Consider the following 18,240-nt stretch of genomic DNA (forward strand, 5'->3'; position numbering starts at 1 on the left):
CCTACCAAAAGTCATTCTAACTCAAGGTGGCAGGCTGGAAACAAATTCAGAAGAAAAACAATGAATACAAATTACCAAAAAAGAAACACAACTGCATGTTGCAGATTTCAGAGTCTTTGATTGTTTGGCATAGAAAATTTTAAGTAAGAAAGGAGACACCTTAAGACTTGGTGGTTCCACAACCCATTATAGCTTTTTTTGTATTTCTCTCTGGTTTGAGCAGAATTATGTAACATTTAGGCACAAACAGCGCCACCAAAAGTCCAAAGCCGGAGGCCAGGATAGCAAACACCTCCACTGCATCTGCATATTTTCCTGGAGAGTTGATATAGGCAGGAACAAAGGCCACCCACACAGCACAAAAGATAAGCATGCTGAAAGTGATAAATTTGGCCTCATTAAAGTTATCCGGAAGATTTTGTGCTAAAAATGCTAACATGAAGCTGATGAAAGCTAGTAAGCCAATGTAGCTAAGTAGAACTGAGAATCCAAAGACTGAACCAACTTCACACTCAAAAACTATTTTGTCACTGTAGCATTGTGTGTTTTTATGTGGCATCGGTGAAGCAGACACAATCCACACAGTGCAGACTGCTGTTTGAATGCAAGTTAGAGTGAAAACGGTTCCTCTTTGCTGTGTCGGACCAAACCACTTGATACTTGCACCACCTCCTGGTTTGGAGGCTTTGAAAACAGCCAGAACCACCATAGTTTTCACCAGGATGCATGAGACACAAAGCACAAAGCTGATCCCAAATGCTGCGTGTCTCAGCTGACATGTCCACAACTGGGGTTGTCCAATGAACAGCAGAGAACACAGGAAGCATAGTTTAAGTGACACTAGCAGCAGGAAGCTCAGTTCTGAATTGTTGGCTCGAATTATAGGTGTTCTGCGGTGATAAATGAAGATCCCCAGAACGACAGTACAGATTAATGTGCCCAGCAGTGAGGTGGTTGTTAAACAAATCCCTAGAGGTTCATGGTAGGAGAGGAACTCTGTTTCTTTAGGAAGACAGTGATGACTTCCTGTGACGCCACTACCCAAATAAAAGCACAGCTGTTGCTACATCCACCCTCTTCTACACGGCCTTCGAAAGGGACCGGATAGGGGAGACAAGCACGCTGATGTCTCTTTGCTGGCAGACAGACATAAACTCTTCAACTGGATCCAAGGATGTCATACGATCATCGATCATATGCAAAGATGAGTACGAATGAAATACTGTCTGTGTATCTGGTATTTTCATTCATGAACGGGGAAATTAAGGTGTAAGAGTTGCTTACTTTTTCTCTGAGTCCTGCAGAAGCAAATTGTCCCAGGGAAGTTCCCTAAAGAGAAGTGGTCTTTATGAAGCCGAGCGGAGTGGTCTCCCAGTCTGGAAGGAAGACAGCAGAGACCGCACCACCGTGTTAACGTGCAGTGTGGTTGGCGGACACAACGAGCCGTTTTTCATCCACAGCTGGAGGTTAGCGGGAAGCTAACCCTTTGTTCACAGAGCACCTTCAACCCCAAAGCAAAGGAGGTTAACTGTAGCTAACCATTGTTCACTGTGGATACCTTCTTCAAACTTCGTTGCTTAGACAACATTCCTCACCACAGTTCATGAGGTTAAGTGTTTTGGGCAGAACAATAATAGAAAGATTTAGATTGAAATGATCTAAACATTTTTCATTTTATGAAGTTTTGTTTTGTTTGTGTTGAACTCAGCTATCTTTGTGCTAGCAGGCTACCTGAAGCACACGTGCTCAGGTTGTGTTCTTTGTTTGTGTGTTTTTAAAGTTAAGACAAATTTTACTTGAAGGGTGATTTTAAACAGAAGATTGATCATAACGCGCCGTCCGCGCTTATGCATTTTAACCCTTTTATTGACCCTGGTATTTTAAAGGTGTGTGTTTGATTCTGGTGCTAAGCTATCAGCTTTTTTTCTTAGCTTTAACTGCTAACAGGTAAGGACACGTGTTTGCTGCTAAAGAATATTTACCCAGAAAGGTTGTTAGTTTTTCAATCCAGTAAATAATATTTTCCTAATATTATTTTACTAAATTTGATAACTAAGTAATCACCATTAATCCCCATTTCTCCAGAAAGATTTAGTTATTTTCCAAAATACCTCCCTAAATATTTTACTATTTCCTTAATAATGTTTCTTTAAATATTATTTTAATAAATAAAGGCAGCTTAATGAGACACCGTTGAGAATTAGTCACCCAGAAGGTTAGTTTATTATTAGATCATTCTTTAAAACATTATTTTATTAAAATTATATTTCATCTGATCTTGCATTGTGAGTGGTTGTCTAAAGGTGTGCTGATTATCTCCTAAGTTAGTTCCAAGACTAACTTAACTTCACTTCCAGATTCTTCAAGATAATCTTTGGTTCTCAACATAAATAACATTGCATGGTAATGTTGCATCACTCTTTTGGTCATGGTTTTCAATCATCTTTTATCAACTTGTTTATATTGTACATAGCCCATTAGTCTTCGTTATTCTTTAATTCTGCTTGGTAGTTAGTTGGATTGTTCTAGCATAGTAAAGAGTTTGTTGATTGAACTATGTTTGACTTTGAGTTGACTTATTTTTGTTAAGTAATTCTTGTATTTTAAGAAATTGTGTGAATTCATTCCATGTGTGCAGAGTTTATGCTGTTCAATAATGTCAGAGCTTGGCTCACCCTTTTGATTTTGTCCTATTACCACTTCCTTAGTAGGCTGGTATTCACAGGACAACCTTTAACAGACCGAAATATTATTTGATAAAATACAAAATTATTAATATTAAATAATATTCTCAGATTCATAGTCACAACAATTTGTTACCTCCTCTATCAGCCTAAATATGTGAATTTCATGGGCAAATACAATGACAACACAAGCTGTTGATGTCTTTATCAAATTTACAATTCCTTTTGTTCACTTTGTTTTCTATCCCAGGGCAAAACCTCTACATATGCCAGACAAGCTCCACCATTCTTTGACAGTTCAGATTGAAAAGATTGGGCAACATAGAATCCATAATCATCGTTGGTAAACAGAAGGCCAAACAAAGTTCTGTTAAAGTGTTTATGAATTTGAATCACAGTGTTTACCTGGGTAGACATTTTCCCGTAGGTGAGAAAAAAATTTGTTAGTAGACTTTTAAAGTTTCCTCCGCAGGTATTCGAAAAATGTGTAGAAAATTTATTTGAAATAAATTCCTGTCATGGAGATTTGGTGACCCCAGGATGCCACTTTTTGCTTCAGTGCAGCTCCTCTCTGTATGTGGTGGTAAGACAAACTTGAGTCCTTGTCCATCCTTGTTTGTCACAGTCTACATTGATATAAACTTTTTAAATCTTTGTCTTGTCTGTAGATGTTGGCAAATTCAGGCAAGTAGCTATTTTTTGTGACATGTCTTGTCTTCCCCATTTTAAGGAAGGGCAATAGAAGTTAACTGCTGTATCATGCCATATTTATACTAATTAAAAGTTCCTAAAACATTGAACATGACAAAATGCTCCAGTTAGGGTTTTTTTATTGGCAAAATCAGTGGTGCAAATAAGTGTGAAATGTGATTTTATTAAAAACAATTATTTCCTAATGTGGTATTTTTTTAACCACTGAATAAATATTCTCAAATTAAAGGTCAGCATTTTCTGACATTTTTTGTGTGATATATGCTACTACAATAAAAGTTGTAATATTGTGAATTACTTTGAAAACTGTATGTACTTGCAACATATGAGTAATTCATCTTTATATTTTGTACGTTTTAATGACAGATTTTTAACAGTTACATAAATTAAAAGGTATTTGTAACGAGACCCGAATCATCATCAATTCTGTATTGCCTAAGCTATGATGTTTTGCACAGCACTAAGCTGTATCTCACCTGGAAAGCCTTACTTGGGATTGTTCAGAAGGACGGAAACTGCTGACAATCGCTCAAATATAAACATGTGGCAAAATAACTCACCTATTCAGAATAATAACAAATAAATGATTTCATTCAAGACAGCGAAGAACATTGTCAAAATGTTTTACATTTAAAACAGTATAAAATAATGGAGAAATTAGAGATAAAACAAAAAATAGCGAAAATAAAATAAACCTAGCACACTGGCTCAATAGTTATTGAAAATGTTGAATAGGAATCACCAGCAATCCCATGGATTGGAGGAGTCCTTGAACAGTTCTGAAGTGAAAACCACTTTTCCAAGCCACTGGACAGCACCACTGAATCCAATAACAAGTGCACCGCATAATAGTATGATAGTAGAAAAAAATCTAGAATCTGAAATTTTTTCCATGGCTGGGGTGGTGGACATGAGGTGGGGGTTACTATCTATGTGGCACACTTTTAACACATATCATGTAATATTATATAATAATAACCCTTTTAACCTATACAAGGTTTATGATCTTGTAGGCTTCTGGGCCCAGATGTATGAAACATGTCCCTAGCCCAGACTTCTTTCTGCTGATTACTGAAGAGTTGTACTATAGAATGCTGATGTTGTTTTCACTCCAGCCCATATGACTGCAGGACATCTTTTAGATTCACCATCAATGCTGAGGCATTTGCAATGTTTAGTTTTTTGCTAGCAAGGTACCGCGATTTCACCCTGCCTGCATCCTTGTCATAAAATTGGACCAGTACATTTAAAATTCTATCCAAACTGTTGTCTGTGGCATGAGTGAAAACATGCAACGCTTTAGCTTTTCGAATAGGTTATTTTTCAAAACTCTGGTGAGATACTTTGTGTGATTACATAAATAGCATGCTGCCTCAAAACAGACAGGTGTTTGAGGACGATTTTATTCTCAGCCAACTTCATGCTTAAACTGATCAGCAGAGGAGCGATGGTAAATGGCAGATCTAGCTCAGCAATGAAGGAGCAGACGCAAATTTTTAAATCAGTCACATGATCGGTCAGTGAGGGTGAGCTGTGTGCTGTGGCTGTTGTCCCATGACAAACGTGAGATGCGCTGAATGGCTTGGATAGCTGCTTCATGACGCGGGTTGGATTCGTGCCATGACAAAACTTTTTTCCCGCTAGTTCCATACATTAGCCTCATTCACTAAAAGTGCAAAAACATTTGCCGGCTTGTCGGAATACTGAATGGCGCACGGAACGATTGCTGGATAAAGTTTTGCCAAGACCTACCCCCACCCTATCTCTGATTGGCTAGTAGGCCTGTCTATGTTGGTTGGAAATGAAAGCTGCGCCTTATGTCTGATAAATTCTTGGGTGAACCAGCTTTTTTTGTATGCTGGAGATCCTGCATGGCGCTAGAGTGCTATGAGCCCTGTCACAAGTTTTTTTTCAGAAAAGACATTAATAGACATTTTTGTTGAGAGAACAGCAAATTTACAGTTATACAAACTGTACACTGACTACTACTCAAAGCGTCATATCTTGAGTGTTGTCCCATGAAAAGATATAATATTTACAAAAAATATGAGGAGTGTACTCACGTTTTTGATATGCTGTACATAATCAGCACCTTGAGAATGCTTTTATGTAAAAATAACAGTATCATGGTCCAGAAGACTGTTTATTTATTCTCACAATGCATCATTAGCTAGTACAGTAAATATATGTACATACTACACAAAATAATTTTATTAATAAATGCTTTTTAGCTTCAGTGAATAAGGTAAAGAGATCAGGCTTTATACTGTCTTTTACAGGCTGCAGCAGCAAAATAGAAAGATCCACAATATTCAATGACTTAGGGATGTCATCCCAAACTCTGTTCCCCAGCGATACAGACGTCTTAAAGTTTTAAAGAAAACCTTGATCTTGCCCGGTCTCTCTATGAGAAAATATTTTTGTAATCACTGTTTGTGTTGGGCTGCACATTGGCGCAGTTGGTAGCACTGTTGCCTTGCAACAAGAAGGTCCAGGGTTTGATTCCCAGCCAGGGGTCTTTCTACATGGAGTTTGCATGTTCTCCCCGTGCATGCGTGGGTTCTCACCGGGTACTCCGGCTTCCTCCCACAGTCCAAAGACATGCCTGTTTGGTTAATTGGTCTCTCTAAATTGCCCTTAGGTGTATGAATGAGTGTGTGCATAGTTGCTTGTGTGTTGTCCTGCGATGGACTGGCGACATGTCCAGAGTGTACCCCGCCTCTCGCCCGTAGGCTGCTGGAGATAGGCACCAGCTTCCCCGTGACCCACTATGGAGTAAGCGGTGGAAAATGACTGACTGACTGTTTGTGTTTGTGGCTGATAGGGACAGCAATGGCATCTAAAACAAAAATAAATGAAAATTGTTCTCTGAGACAGCATTTGTAAATTGAACAAAAAAAAGAGAATATTGCATTGCATTGTAAATTTCTCCTTAAGCTTAAAAAATCACAAACTATTCAGAATATATTGTACTATACATTGGGTTTCAATTTTTGTTAAATTTGTAATTGGAGACTTGCTCTTAAATGTTTGTATGCAAAATAAGTTGCATTTTAACATTTTGTGGTTCTTTGACCCATGATGGCTTTCTTTGTGTTTCGTTCTGGTCTTAGTAGAATTATGTAACACTTGGGTCCAAATAGCGCTAACAGGAGACCAAAACTAGAGGCCAGGATGGCAAACACCTCAACTGCATCTGCATATTTGCCTGGAGAGTTGATATAAGCAGGAACAAAGGCCACCCACACAGCACAGAAGATCAGCATGCTGAAAGTGATGAGCTTGGCTTCATTAAAGTTGCCAGGAAGATTTCTTGCTAAAAATGCTAACACAAAGCTAAGGATGGCTAGTATACTGATATAACCCAGTAAAGCACTGAAACCAGTTATGGACCCAACTACACACTCATAAATGATCTTGTCACTGTGGTACTGAGTGTTTTTGTGAGGTGCCGGTGATGCGGTGACAATCCACACAGTGCAAATTGCTACCTGAATGCAAGTGAGAGCAAAAACTGTCCCTCTTTGCTGTACAGCACCAAACCACTTGAGATTGCTGCCACCCCCTGGTTTAGAAGCTTTGAACGCAGCCAGAACCACAATGGTTTTAACCAGGATGCATGAAACACAAAGCACAAAGCTGATCCCAAATGCTGCGTGTCTCAGCTGACATGCCCACAGTCTGGGCCGTCCAATGAACAGCAGCGAACACAGGAAGCACAGTTTAAGTGACATTAGGAGCAGGAAGCTCAGTTCTGCATTATTGGCTCGTACAATGGGTGTGCTGCGATGATAGGTGAAGATCCCCAGAACAACAGCACATGCAGATGTTCCCAATATTGAGGTCGCTGTCAAACAGATACCAAGAGGTTCCTGATAGGAGAGGAACTCTGTTTTCTTAGGAACACAGTAATTACGCTGGGGGCTTGACCAAAAGTCTTCTGGACAACTAAAGCACTCCAAGGAGTCTGACAAAAGAAGGAGATTCACATTTGTTTAGTACAAGCACATTAGCACAATTAGATGTCAATACATGGGAAGCTGTAGCAGTTGAAAATTGTAGGATTGTAAAAAATGGCAGCACGATAGGTTGGACTATTGAGAGCACAGAAAGGTTTTAAGGTGATACATTTGTGTTAATGCATCAAGAATGTACTTATTGATGTCCATCTGCGATTTGTGGAGGCAGTATTTTCACAACAGTGATATTTGCTGTTTGGTGGAGGCACTGCATAGAGTGTAAATCATAGGTGGAAGCAGTAACTTGCCAATGTAGAACCTGCTTACTAACCAAAGAGCAACTCTGTTATGGCATTTAGCCTGCCAAAAGCCTGACTAAAAGAGTTAGAATTGTATTAAACCAGAAGATCAATAGACAGAAAGAAGGGAAATCAAAGCTGACTTGATGCAATGAAGACAAAAGGTTACAGCTGTCCCACCAGTCAGTCTTTAGCTGTAAATTTTGCAGCCTGCCAAAGTGGAGAGGGACACAGGTTTAGCTGAACCCCGAATATAAAACCATTGCAGTTTGAGATCTATCTACAGCAAAAAGAAGCAAGCTTCCCTTGCAGCACAAGCACACTTTCAGATTGGGTCTCCTTTTGAAAGGTTTGCATCCTCCATCATCCCCCTTTTCTGACCTGATGTCAGAATGCTGGTAGGTTAATCTAAAAAAATTTAATTGAGCAACTAAGCTGGTTCTTTTATTTTGCTGGAACATTTAAGAACATTTTTGCCATGGGTTTATCTATTTATTTATTTATTGATTAGATCACTTAGTTCCATTATGTTATTTCAGTGAAAAAAGACAGTGCTGAATCTTTGGTTTGAAAAAGGTTCTAAATAAACTACGAAGCCTTAAATGCCCTCTATCACATGCAGTAAATACAACATCTCAAGCCTCATTAAGCAGATTGTGCCATAAAAAAATGCATATAGCTCCTCTACAACCATATAAAAATGTTAAAACACTTTAAGTCTGTGAAAAAATAAACATTTGGTTTAGTCACCAAAACCATAAAGTCATACATTCCCTTTAAGTTTAAAACACCACTCAACAACAAACTATAAAAATGATACCAACCGGTTTCATTGCTGACCTTTCCTTCAGAGCACGGGACACAATAAAAACAACACAAAGGCTCTCCTCTCCTCCTCACCATATGTGTTCCTGGAGGGCAGCTGTCACTGCACACTGACATGGGGGGCTAAAAAGGTGAAACATGAAGTATTTTATTTTGTTCAATGTGAGTATAGCATTCTATATTCAAATAAAGTTTGTTACCTTTTGAGATTCAAAGTTCCAGAAGATTTTATAATTATCAATTGTGAGCTCTTCCTCTTTGGATGCAGACCTCTTAACCTCACCAACACTCTGAACTTTAGATATTCCATCCGGCTGCCAAATCCAGTTCATGATGTCATATATTGGTAATGCATCACCATTTTCGTCAAATGTGACTTGGTCACCAAACGATGTGGTGAAGTTCACCTTTTCCAGGTAGTATATTAGCTATGAACAGAGAACATCAATTCACCAGCAGACTTCTATCCTGCAAAATGCATTCTTTGCAAAATGACTGTTTATTCAGATCTCCAGGGATAAAATTTGTCATCCCTGGACAGTCATTTACACGTAATGCACAGAAACCTATAAAATTGATACCAAGCATTTTTTTGAAATGTAATTATCACCAAAACACACACTAGCCAACTGAGCATTCTTTTATGTTATTCTGAACATTTTTTTACGGTTATATATTTTATTAAATGCTTGCAAAATGTTAGCACAGGGGTTACAAAATTATTTCAACATTTTGAATCTTAAAGAATCTGGATATTTAATTTATATTTTCCTCACACAGGTCACAAGCTAGCACACTGAAAGGTTATGGAAATACAAGTGGGCATATATCACTCATATGTGGCAGTAGCAGTTGTTGATTTGAGATATATGGTTCATTCATATTGTTTGTAGGCTACTTGTAGTGTTGATATTAGTTTTAATGCCAAACCTATATATATATATATATATATATATATTGACGGGTGAATATTAAACTGATAGCATACCTGCCAGTGCTCTAATGTTTGCAAAGATGCACAGCTGTCCCCCCTGAAAGGCCCTCGTCCTGGAACACAGCTCAGCATGTCATTAAGTGCATGTGCGAGTGCATACACAGCTTTGTAAATATTATACTCAGGCCTAAGTTCTGTCACATCTAATAGGTCAGTCTTCACACTGTTTAGGTCTTCTTTCCCAGTGCATTGTGCTCCAGCATCTTCTACCCAACCTGCTGGAGGTGGTATAAACTTGCACTGAAACGTGTGTTCCCAAAACAGTTTCACCTGAAATATATGTATAGATTTTAAAAATTGCACACCGACATAAATAATTGCAAGATACTTTTTAAAAACAGTTTGTCACAGCCTTAACCAGTCAAATTCTCACCATGCTATTTTCAGAAATATTGTTGCCGTGCTGCTCGGGATGAATTCTCAACAGGAAGTCTCTGAGTCCTGGTATTTCTCCTCGACGGACGGCGATGCCCAGGGTTCCCCCAAGAAATGGCATGAAGGCTGGGATTTGGAGCCCTTCAAGCAAAGTCCAAGCTTCACTGGCAATCCACTGAAGGCCAGTCAGATTCTGCTTCACCACCTGAATATCACATAAAATTGTTTTTTAAGACTTCTATAAACCAAATACAGTCTACATTGTGTGCCTGGCATATTAATTCCCAGTTAGAGATGTTTAAACATGAGGTGTTTGTAAAGGTTATCTGCTTTTGGTTTATTTAATAAAACTTTATTGTTACTGTATAATGGTAAAAACAAACAAACAAAAGAAATCCATTATTATGAATACATTTTATGCCAACACTCAATTCTCCAGTTTTGAATTAAAACTGAAGTGCATATTATTTATTCTATGGCAACATCTGTTATACAAAGTTATACAAATCTGGTTTGTAAAACTTTGTTTTACAAATCTTTTTAAATTTAAGATAAAATTCCACAGAATCAAATGCAAGCCAGTGGACTTGGGTTGTACAAATACATTTTTTGATTTGGGTTTTGATGATGACAAATCTATTTTCTCCAACCTGTTCCATGAGTTGGATCATGTGCATCTGATGTGCAAACACAATTACTACATGTGCTGTGGATTTTGTCATCACACCAACAATCCTTTCATATTCACTTGGATTGTCTCCCCAGGGTAAAACTTCTGTGTATGCCAGACAGCCTCCATCTGATTGAGTCAGGTCAGTTTGGAATGATCTGGAAACATGAAGGCCATAATCATCGTCACTGACCAAGAGGCCTGCCCAAGTCCAGCCAAAGTGTTTTAGAATCTGAATCATGGCGCGGACCTGATGAAAACAGAGTTAAAGTAGACAATTTATGATAAAACCTAATTACAAAAATACTTACATGCACAGTTTTAACGTTCATGTGGTGCACAGCAACAGTGATACACCCTGCCTATTTTTTTAATGGTTCACCTGAAAAGCGTCACTTGGGATTGTTCTAAAGAAAGAAGGGAAACGCCGCCGATCACTCAGGCAAGAACATGTGGCGAAATAACTCACCTATACGAGAATAAATTATACATACAAAAGTGCAGATTTTGCATACTTTGTGGAACATACAAATGATTCTTTCAACTGATTGATTCTCAAATGATTTGTTTTCAAAAGAAACTTACCAGAGGCATCTTGTACAAACCAAAGACATTTGAGGCAGCAATAGAAAAAGTGGAAAAAGGATCACCAACAATTCCCACAACTGGAGGTGTTCCTGAACAATTCTCTTGAATCAAAAACTGTTCCTCTTGGCCACTGGCCATTGACAAAGCAGCGCTGAACCCAATGCTAAGAGTGGCACAGTTGTCATAAAGGCTGTATCCCAGAGACACATTAGGCAGCAAACTGGACTTCCTATTAATCTCATCAACAGCAAAGGCCATAGTCATAGCATGTCGGAACCCTAGAGAGTCAAAGCTAACAAAGAAATATGTCATAATTACTGAATATATAATTTTCTGTGCATGGAATCTGCTAGCTGCAGGATACTCACCCTTGACAGCTGTGCTGATGTGGTGCTGAGGTAAATGTCTGCTCAGGGAAGGCAGAGCTGTAGTGGACTTCAAACAGCCCTCCCAGGATTACATCACCAGGCTTGTGCAGACCATTAAAATAAAACCTTCTCAGTAATTTACAAGATGAAGACAGAAACGAAGACTCAGAAAAGAAAAAGGAGGAATAAATCATGAACTGATAGACATTCATGAGAAAATATTTGACAAATAAAGCCCCCATTACTGCCCTACCACCAACTAGCTTGCAACACTTCTAACTAATTTTATATATGAACTACCATAGCCTTTTCCATATAAAGTTTAATCACTCACACCACCCATGAGGGGATAGTTGGGGCCTCATGGGTGGGCTCTGTATGCTCTTCTCTTCATAATTTATTCACGTTAATAATAGACCAGTAAAATAGAACTTGTAATACTTGTCTAATACTGCTGGAATTCTACTGGAATTAAAATGCATTTCTCCCTAACAAAGTAGCCTTTTGATGTCTTTCTACAAAGATTCAGATTGGAGAACTTGGCTATATATTTTATTTTTTTCAACAGTTCATCAAGCCAAAATAAAAGTACAACTATCAGAACTGTCTGGCATTTCAAATATCAAAGTTTTTATGCTGGAGTGCATTGAATATTTTATTTGTAACATAAGCAACATCCAATTTTGAAATTGTTAATTAATTGTTTATTTATAGCTTCAACAATACAATCTGCATGATTGTCGTACATCACGCTAAGAATGACGGCTTTCTTTGTTGCGGTTAGGAAGTATTATGCTTTGTTTCAACTATATTTCTGGGTCTACATTGTGTATTTTAATTGTTGTTACTTTTTAGCTGTTGACTTGCTGTTTGATCTAATGTGTAAAAAAAGAAGTTCTAATTTTAACATTTTGTACCTCCACGACCCATGATGGCTTTCTTGGTGTTTCTTTCTGGCCTCAGCAAGATTAAATAACATTTGGGTCCAAACAGTGCCATCAAAATACCAAAGCTGGAAGCCAGTATGGCAAACACCTCAACTGCATCTGCATATTTGCCAGGAGAGTTAATATAAGCAGGTACGAAGGCCACCCACACAGCACAGAAGATCAGCATGCTGAAAGTAATGAGTTTAGCCTCGTTGAAATTGTCTGGCAGATTCCTTCCCAGAAATGCTAACAGGAAACTGATAATTGCCAGTAGGCCAATATACCCTAATAACACTGCAAAACCAACTGTGGACCCAACTACACACTCATAAACGATCTTGTCATTATGGTACTTTGTGTTTTTATGAGGCACTGGTGAGGCAGTCGATATCCACACTGTGCAAATTGCTGCTTGAATGCATGTGAGAACAAGAACAGTTCCTCTTTGCTGTACAGCACCAAACCACTTTAGATGGACACCACCTCCTGGTTTGGAGACTTTGAAGACAGCCAGAACCACCATGGTTTTAACCAGAATGCATGAGACACAAAGCACAAAGCTGATCCCAAATGCTGCGTGTCTCAACTGGCATGTCCACAGTCTGGGTCGTCCGATGAACAGCAGCGAACACAGGAAGCACAATTTAAGTGACACTAAAATTAGAAAGCTCAGCTCTGAATTGTTTGCGCGTACCATTGGTGTGCTATGGTGATAGGTGAAAATCCCTAAAACAACAATACAGATGCATGTTCCCAGCAATGACGCTGTTGTCAAGCAGACACCCAAAGGTTCGTGGTAGGAGAGAAACTCTATTGTCTTAAGAACGCAGTGATCACGCTTGGAGCTGGACCAGAAATCCTCTTGACAACTGAAGCACTCAACAGAGTCTGAGCATAAAAAAAAACCAAAAAACACAGATTTTACAGTTGGTCATGATTTAAGATGCTACATTTGACTTCCCAACATAAAAGCTTTGTATTGAGAAGGTTGTATGGCAAGAAAACATACATAAGTTGCTCTGTGATCAAATAAGGCTTAAGATACAACACAAAATAAACTGGATAAAATATGAAACTCAATAAGATTACAGTATAAGGCAAAAATGGGTAAAAATACAAAATAATTCAAATATTATTTTGCAGATACTGTGAGATTTATAATACAAAAGCCAAAACACCAAAGTGTAAAGGTTGTGTTTTCTTTCTACACTATCCAGTGATATTATCTTTTTGTCACTTGTCTTTCTCTTCTCTAAATATATTTATGTATTAATGTCAGCTAGAAAGGGAACATTTACACATACAAATTTAATTGTAACCATGATACTAACTTGTTTCGTTGCTAATCTTTCCTTCAGAACAAGGAACACAATCAAAACAGCACACAGGTTGCCCCTTCTTCCTCGCCATGCGAGTCCCAGGATTACATGTCTCACTGCACACTGACTGAGGTGGCTGCAAGCACAGCAAACATTTCATCAGATTTCTTTTACCACACTTTTCCTTCATGTCACTTATAAAGAACAGTATAACTAAAATAATTGAAGCTGACCTGATTGTTTTTAAAGTTCCAAAAGATTTTGTCTTCAATAAGAGTGAGTTCTTCACCACCGAAATCTGTCTTCTTTACAACCCCTACATTGATAACTTGATTTCCACCATCAGGGTGCCACAGCCAGTTCATAATGTCGTATATTGGTAATGCATCACCATTCTCATCAAACGACACTTGATCACCAAATGGAATGGTAAAATTGACTCTTTCCAAGAAATACATAAGCTGCAAATGTAAGCAGATCAATAATGGAACAAGAAAGCAATTTGTTTTAGTTTCTAAATTACGATGTCATACTTCACAGGCTAACACATGTTCATATGTAGATCACTTTCAGTGAAATTAAAGCTAGTAGATGTATAAGCAGTCATAAATGGTATTCAGTTTCAGAATAAACCTTTATATAACGTGATTTAATTTTAAAAAAAGCAGTGGTTGAGTGCATATTGATATTCCACCTGCCAAGCTTCCAGTCTTTGCAGAGAGGCACAGGTCTGTCTGCTTAAAGGCCCTCTCCCTGGCTGACACTGCAACATGTTATTAAGAGCATATGCCAGAGCATACACAGCCTTGTAAATGTTATATTCAGGCCTGAGGTTAGAAACATCCAGGAACTCTGTCTGCACAGTCTCCAAATCTTCATCACCAGAGCATAATGCTCCCCCCGCTTCCAGCCAGTCTACTGGAGGGGGAGCAAATCTACACTGAAATGTGTATTCCCAAAACTGCCTTATCTGGAAAGTAGACAAAAAAAGTTTCTGAACAAAGACAACAATGTTTAATAGTGCAAATATAAGGCAAAGTTAATGTCGAATCTCACCATAGTGTTTTCATTGTTGCTGTTATTCCCAGGCTTTGTTCTTAAGAGGAAATCTCTAAGTCCTAAGATTTCTCCACGACGAATTGCGATGCCCAGTGTGCCACGCAGGTATGGCATGAGACGAGGTGTTTGGAGCACAGCTGCTGATGCCCAGGCTTCACTCGCCATCCACTGGAGACCTGTCACATTCTGCTTTACAATCTGCACATTGTATTTCACAGAAAATATATATAGATAAATAATAATAATATAGATAAATAATAAATAAAGAATAGTATTTAGCTTCTAACACAATGCTAAATGATACACTAAAAATGACAGATACCTCCTCCATCAGCTGAATCATATTGATCTGATGTGCAAATACGATAACCACGCGAGCTGTGGATTTTTTCATCTCTTCCACAATTCTTCTAAGTTCAGCTGGGTTTTCACCCCATGGTAAAATCTCAGAGTATGCAAGACACCCTAATCCTGATTGAGTCATTTCTGACTGAAAGGACTGGGCAACATGAAGCCCATAATCATCATCACTGACCAGCAGACCAGCCCATGTCCAGCCAAAGCGTTTTAAAATCTGAATCATCGCATGCACCTAAGTGGACACACTGTGTGACATATTATTGTTTACTTTTTTTGACAAGATCACAAATACATTATGCTGATTAGACCTATTCTAATCAGTAGTCATGCTGTATATGATTAATGTCATATGGTTTATGTTACATCTAATTTATTAAACAGAGTGTCACCTGGAAAGTATCACTTGGAATAGTTCTAAAAAAGGATGGAAACCTCTGGCGATCACTTAGGCAAGAACATGTGGCAAAGTAACTCACCTACAGGAAACAAACAAGTAAAACTTTCATTAGTTAAAAAACCTCAAACAAAGATGTGTTGCATATTTCGAACATTAGCAAAGCAAAAATTCAGAGAAGAAAACTTACGATAGGCAATCTGAATAAACCTATTACATCAGATGTGGCAATAGAAAACGTTGAAAAGGAATCACCGACAATCCCCAGGACTGGAGGCCCCCCCGAACATTTCTCCTGAGGTAGAAACTGCTCCTCTTGACCACTGGCCAGTGACAATGCAGCACTGAATCCAATTACTAATGTGGCACAGTTATCATAAAGGCTATATCCCAGAGTCACATTGGGAAGCAGATTTGGGTTTTTGTTAATTTCCTCGATGGCAAATGCCATGGTCATGGCATGCCTGAACCCTGGAGGGTCGAAGCTTATACATAAAATGTCACTTTTAAACACTAGAAATTACCACAATGGGTTAACAAGTCATAGTGAGTGTAAAACTTACCCTTGACAGATGTGCTCATTTGGTTCTGAGGTGAACGTTAGCTCAGGGAACACAGAGGTGTAGTGTACTTCAAACAGTCCACCTAGAATCACATCACCAGGTCTGTGCATGCCATTAAGACGAAACTGTCTTCTCAATTTGCAAGATGGGAAAATGGATGAAGAGTGGGAAAAATCAAAAGGGCAGAACAAGATTAATAGGATGAAAAGGGACATCGATTTTTGGAAAAACACCTCCATAATTATTTCTCCCCTTTGCAACACCATTTCCTACTTCATTGAAAATACATTTTATACGGATTGTCCTCTCCCTTGTGGTTTTCATCATAACAGTGGGAGGGTCAGATGAGAACTTAAGAAATTCACTAAATCTTCACTACCTTAAGATTTTGAATTATTGAGTTTTGTAAAGCAAGTGCTTATTTTCACTTTCTTTCTTAAAACTCAATATCCTTTAACAGCACACTTTGGCAAAAGTGCAATAAGAAAAACTAAAAGATTACCTGACTACGGTATAAATAAAAAGGGTGAAGGAAAATCAGTTACACATTATATGAACCATACAGTTATATTCAATAAATTAGATTATTATTGAAAAAATTCATTTATTTCAGTATGTCCCTTCATTAAGTGAAACACATTGGATTGATTAATTGCACACATAATTATGTTTCAAGCTTTTATTTCTGTTAAGTTTTCACTTAGAGCTAATGAAAACACAACATCTAAGATTAGAATATTACATCAGACAAATAATAAAAAAAAAATAATAATAATACCGAAATTTGGGCTTAATAAAAATATGTTTGAAACCTTTTTTATCACTTTTAATCTGACAAGCAAGCCTCATTGGAACGCTTACTCAAATTTATTGAATATGACTGTACTTATAACATTCTAGGACCATACTTCATGATCATTGACTACTTAATATTATTACCCACTTTTTAACATATAAACATCAGGATAGGTAGTTATTGAGAGGAAATAAAGCCTCCCAGCTGGATGTTTGTTTATTTTTAAGCTGAATGTTTATTTTTAACGGCAACCTTGCTTCCTTTGACATGAATGTCATTTTGATGAAATGTGAAGTATGTACATTTGGAAGTCATTGCAGCAGTACTAAATGCTACATTGTTTACATCTTTATTCTGGACTATGCAAACATTTAACAAAAAGGATGTGGTACTTCATGAAGTGATTGTTTTCTGAACAGCAACCTGATATGCTCTCTAACTAGCTTCAGGTGGAAGAAAATTATTAACTTCCTGGTCAGACAATTTTGTGAAAGCACTCAGTTGTGATTCTCACATGAATGGTGCAGAAGAAGAGGCTATGATACAAGATGTTAACAGTATTATAAAAAAAGGTTACCATCTTGGTTTTACCAAATAGAGTTAGGGTTTCACAAACGGTGTTTGAAAAGAATGACCAGGTTTAGGTTTGACCAATCAAAGGGTTTTATATTTTCAAAACAGATATGATCAAACTAGGAAATAAGCCTTCACCATCTTCCTTTGTTAGTAACTATCCATGGTGTATGTCTGCATTTTGTCAAAAAGTCATGTTCTAAAAACCCAAGACATGGAAGCCACTGTACAAAAATCCAAGTAGATCAGCAGTTTCAAGAATACTCAGACCAGCATATCTGGCACCAACAAAACCAGGCCATGTTCACTCAAATATAGTACCCTAATGGCCCATATACCCGTGGGCCACTAGGGTCCTAAATGCTGCAAAATAACAATATAAGAGATGCTTATTCTGTGGAACACATTCACACTGGACTGCACATTGTCTGTCCTACTTTTTATCAGATTTTTAGGAATGATACATTGGGAGGGTGGGTATATGTTTTTATTTTGTGTTTTAATTGTTGGTACCTCACATGAGCTATGATCACACTTTCGTTGTGTTTATAATACAATGACAGTAAAAACCATTCTGATTCTGATTCAAATGACCCGTTTCCTTTAGTACCTTCGCAGCACGGTTTGTCTCAGGTCAGTTCTACTCTACACGCTTTGGTTCGTTTTCCATTACAATTGAGTACCATCTCAATTGTGAGGGCAAGCTAATGATACCTAATGCTAGCTTGCTATAGTGCTCACATACACAGTAACCCCAACGTACAATAATTTAAC

At 38.0% G+C, this 18,240-nt stretch overlaps 2 protein-coding genes and 1 pseudogene across 2 annotated transcripts; all 3 read right to left on the minus strand.

Annotated features, from left to right (window-relative positions):
* Positions 1-160: 160 nt before the first annotated feature.
* Positions 161-4,307, minus strand: LOC124884705 (annotated as a pseudogene).
* A 2,141-nt stretch (positions 4,308-6,448) lies between these two features.
* Positions 6,449-11,715, minus strand: LOC124884209 (extracellular calcium-sensing receptor-like). Its single transcript, XM_047391980.1, has 9 exons — positions 11,474-11,715; positions 11,103-11,397; positions 10,900-10,986; positions 10,498-10,767; positions 9,846-10,052; positions 9,467-9,742; positions 8,679-8,906; positions 8,478-8,601; positions 6,449-7,362 (listed from the first exon to the last, which is right to left on the minus strand). The coding sequence occupies exons 1-9, from the start codon at positions 11,713-11,715 to the stop codon at positions 6,449-6,451; spliced, it is 2,643 nt and encodes an 880-aa protein (XP_047247936.1).
* Positions 11,716-12,376: 661 nt separating this feature from the next.
* On the minus strand, positions 12,377-16,312 carry LOC124884706 (extracellular calcium-sensing receptor-like). Its single transcript, XM_047392754.1, has 9 exons — positions 16,098-16,312; positions 15,725-16,019; positions 15,530-15,616; positions 15,103-15,372; positions 14,778-14,978; positions 14,416-14,691; positions 13,955-14,182; positions 13,734-13,857; positions 12,377-13,290 (listed from the first exon to the last, which is right to left on the minus strand). Exons 1-9 carry the CDS (start codon positions 16,310-16,312, stop codon positions 12,377-12,379), a joined length of 2,610 nt encoding a protein of 869 aa, XP_047248710.1.
* Positions 16,313-18,240: the final 1,928 nt, after the last annotated feature.

The sequence above is a fragment of the Girardinichthys multiradiatus genome, chromosome 18 (assembly GCF_021462225.1).
Source record: "Girardinichthys multiradiatus isolate DD_20200921_A chromosome 18, DD_fGirMul_XY1, whole genome shotgun sequence".
NCBI lineage: Eukaryota > Metazoa > Chordata > Actinopteri > Cyprinodontiformes > Goodeidae > Girardinichthys > Girardinichthys multiradiatus.